This window comes from Canis lupus, chromosome 11 (genome assembly GCF_048164855.1).
Source record: "Canis lupus baileyi chromosome 11, mCanLup2.hap1, whole genome shotgun sequence".
Classification (NCBI taxonomy): domain Eukaryota; kingdom Metazoa; phylum Chordata; class Mammalia; order Carnivora; family Canidae; genus Canis; species Canis lupus.
In genome coordinates, this window is record NC_132848.1 from 41,231,420 (window position 1) to 41,235,340 (window position 3,921).

Here is a 3,921-nt window from a genome sequence, read left to right on the forward strand (position 1 = left end):
AGAAGTCCAGAGAAGTGCATCGGCTGGTGCTCAGTCCTTCTAAATCTCTTTATCTGAGTCAGTCCAGAAATAAAAAATAAAAAATATTAATAAAAAAAATATTAGCGGTGGAATCTTTAGGCCTCATCCACCCGAGTGACCGCCGTTAAAGCCGGGGTTGGTGGCAGGGCCTCGCTCCGCGCCCAGTCCGCCCGCCCTGCCCGACTTGGCCTGCCGGGCCCTCTCCCACTCCTCGGAGGACATCCCTTCCTCCCTCGCCCATCCCTCTGCTCTTTCGTGATGCTTTATTTCCAAGGTTACTTTGAGGATACTTTGACTTTTGGCTTTGCTACTCAGTCTGTTAATTTCAGAAGCTGTGAATATTTCCTTTTTATTTATGTTTTATTTCCTGAAGACCGTTCTTTGTGTTCTCCTTCCCATTTCATAGTCAATTTGTCCCCAAATGACTTTAACATGGCCAAGAAAAACAGGGCCCCGGAGCACAGAGTCCACCCCTGATTTAAACCCGGTGCCTCTGCTTTCTTTCAGGTCGCTCCCAGGAAAGAAAGTTTCCATAGATCGCTTTAGGCAGCCCTTTGGAGGGGGTAGTGAAAAGGAGAGAGGGGTGCTTTTTTTGTTTTTTGTTTTTTCTTTCTTTTTTTTCTTTTCTTTTTTAAGAGGAGAGGACGAGGCAGGTGCTGCTGGGTGCTGTCCACCGTTGCCGTGTAGGACTTCCCAGGGTGGGAAAACCCTCGCAAGGAGTGCAGTTTCGGTGCGCTAGGCATCTTCACCCTTCTTGAGAAAGAAAAAGAGAAACAAAAAGGAAACACCACCACAGTATAAACGAGATCTCATGATCGCCTCCTTTTTCTCTTGCGGTTTTGTGTGTTATATATACGTATATAAAACAGTCTGGGTATTGATTACGCTTTTGCTTTGTGTCGCCCCTCCTTCCTCGGACTCCAGCAACGTCTCCTTGGCCCGTGTCTCTCTCCCGTTTCCCTCCAAGGGCGCGCGTGCTTGTCTCTGGGCGGAGGGGAGGGCGGCGGCGCGGCCCGGGCCCGGAGCGGCCCCGGTGTGGGGTCTGCGCGGCTGCGGCGGCTGCGGCGGCGGCGGCGGCGGCGGCGGCGGCGGCGGCGGGGGTGGGTGGCGGTGCAGGCGGCTGCGGCGGCGGCTGCGGCGGCGGCGGCGGCGGGGGCGGCGGCGGGGGCGGCCCTCTGAGCGCGGCGCCCCTCGCCCTCACTGCACGCTCGTCTGCAGCCCGTGGTGCGGCGGCGGCGTGTCGGCGCTCACGGTGCCCACCTGCGAGTACACGTCGTCGGGCGTCTGCTGTTGGATGCCGGGCGGCGTCATGCGCTTCTCCTTCTGGCGCCGGTTGCAGAACCACACCCGCACCACCTCCTTCTCGAGCTGCAGGCTGTCGGCCAGGTTGGTGATCTCCTGCGCCGAGGGCTTGGGACACTTGAGGAAGTGGCTCTCGAGCGCGCCCTTGACGCTCACCTCGATGGAGGTCCGCTTCTTGCGCTTGCGGCCCTGCGCCGCGATCTTGTCGATGCTCGTGGGGCTGCCGGTGCTCGAGTCCGCCTCCTCCAGCCACTTGTTCAGCAGCGGCTTGAGCTTGCACATGTTCTTGAAGCTCAGCTGCAGGGCCTCGAAGCGGCAGATGGTGGTCTGCGAGAACACGTTGCCGTACAGCGTGCCCAGCGCCAGCCCCACGTCGGCCTGCGTGAAGCCCAGCTTGATGCGCCGCTGCTTGAACTGCTTGGCGAACTGCTCCAGGTCGTCGGACGTCGGCGTGTCCTCGTCCGAGTGCGGGTCGTGGCTGTTGAGTCCGGGCCCCGCGCCGCCGCCGCCGTGGTGCGGGGGGCCCTGCGCGTGGTGCGGGTGGGGCGGGTGCGGGTGCGCGTGGTGGTGGTGGTGGTGGTGGTGCTCGGCCAGCTCGGGCGTGTCCCCGCGCACCAGCCCCGGGTGCACCAGGCTCTGGGCGCCGCCGCCCGCGCCGCCGCCGCCGCCGCCCGGGCCCGGGGGCGCGCTCAGCATGCCGTTCACCGTGAAGCCCCCGGGCTGCGAGTAGAGCAGGCTCTGGGGCGGCGGCTGCTGGCCCCCGGCCATGGACGGGAGGTGCGCGGCGGCGGCGGCGGCGGCGGCGGCGGCGGCTGCGGCGGCGGCGGCGCCCCAGCCCCCCGGGTGGCCCTGGTGCGGGGGCGGCGGCGGCGGCCCGAGGTGCGGCGGCCCGCGGTGGTGCAGCGCGGTGCCCGCGTGCAGGTCGTCGCGCCCGGAGCCGCCCTTCACGTCGGGGCCCTGCGGCGGCGGCGGCGGCGGCGGCTGCGGCGGCTGCTGGGGGCTGCCGGCCATGCCCACGGCGCTGCCGGACCACGGCGAGCTCGCCTCCACGGCGGCGGCGGCGGCAGCGGCGGCGGCGGCGGCGGCGTGGGGCAGGGCCGTGACCCACTGGTGCGCGTGGCTCAGCATGTGGCCGCCGTTGCTGGCGGCCATGGCCCCCTGCATGAAGTCGCTCTGGACCATCTTGACGGAGGACGGGTCCCCTCGGTAGGCGCCCGAGGTCACGGCGGCGCTGCCGGGCTGCATGCCGCCCCCGCCGCCGCCCGCGCCGCCGCCGCCGCCGCCCCCGCCGCCGCCGCCCCCGCCGCCGCCGGCTCCCGCCGCGTCCGAGTGCACGATGGAGCCGGCCGCCAGCAGGCTGTTCCCCGGCAGGTAGGGGTTAGAAGCCGCCGTGGCCATGCCGCTCCGCTCCCGCCACCCCACCGCCGCCACCACCGCCGCCGCCGCAGCAGCAGCAGCCGCGGCCGCCGCCGCCGCCGCCGCCGCGCCCCCCCGCCGCCCGCCTCCTCCTCCTCCTCCTCCTCCTCCTCCTCCCCCCCCTCCTCCCCCGCCCCCGCCCCGGGCCCCGGCCGGCCCCGCCGCCTCCGCCGCCGCCGCCGCCGCCGCCGCCTCCTCCTCCGCCGCCTCCGCCCCCGCCGCCGCCGCCGCCGCCGCGGCCCCCGGCTGCAGCTGCAAGGCCGCTCGGCAGGGCGCGGGGGTCGCCGGCCGGCCTCGGTCAGCAGCAGCAGCAGCAGCAGCAGCAGGAGCAGCGCTCTGGGGAGGGGGGCTCGCTTCTCGGGGCGCGCTCCGTGGCCGCCCCCTTCAGGGGGGGTCGTGGCCGCCCCCCAGCCCCGGCGCGTTCCGCTCGCTCCAGCGGGGCTCGCCGGGCGGGGCGCGGGCCTGCGCTGCGGGCTCTGCGGCGGGGCGCGCCGGCTCCCGCGGCTCCCGCGGCTCCCGCGGCTCCCGCGGCTCCCGCTGGCCTCGGCCCGGGCGCGGGGCTCAGTCCACCTGCTAAGTGAAGACTTCACGGGAGACAACAAAGAAAGCAGCCGCTCCTTTCTTCCTCGGCCAGACCGCGGGTGCTGCCCAGCAGCCGGAGCGCTCCTCGCCTCGCCCGCTCTCTGCTCTCCTCCTCAGGAACACATTTCTCTCGCTTTCCTTTGGAGTAGTAAAACTTTTTGTCGTCCTTGAAGGCGTGGTGATGCTGGCGGCTCGCGTGTGCGGAGAGGAGAGGCTGGCTCCTGCTCTCCTCCTCTGGTCCTTGCGTTTCAAGTTTTGTTCTGTCCTAGGAAAACTTCTTGCGATGGTGCATTTCTCTGAAGTTGCTATTGCCGGAGCTCTTGGTTGCCTCTGAAACAAGAGTCCTTTTTCATTCTCCTCGCAACAGTCACAGTCTGATGCGACATCTTTCCTTTTGGGCAGAAATTAGGAAACAAATATAACAAGGAGAAAAATTGAACAGGAGAAAAATGAGGTCGAATGGCTCTGTTACCTTGTTGCTGGCGGTTGGGGCTGGTGTTTTATTTTTTTCCCAGCAGTTGTCTGGAGGAGGAGGAGGAAGAAGAGTGCATTGGTGGAGGTGGAGGTGTGTGTGTGCATATAGGGGATCCTTGATACACA

General features: G+C 67.2%; 1 protein-coding gene across 1 annotated transcript; it reads right to left on the reverse strand.

The window, feature by feature from the left end:
- Positions 1–1,166: 1,166 nt before the first annotated feature.
- POU3F3 (POU class 3 homeobox 3) lies at positions 1,167–2,767 on the reverse strand. Its single transcript, XM_072842692.1, has one exon. It carries the CDS (start codon positions 2,719–2,721, stop codon positions 1,219–1,221), a length of 1,503 nt encoding a protein of 500 aa, XP_072698793.1. The 5' UTR covers positions 2,722–2,767; the 3' UTR covers positions 1,167–1,218.
- Positions 2,768–3,921: the final 1,154 nt, after the last annotated feature.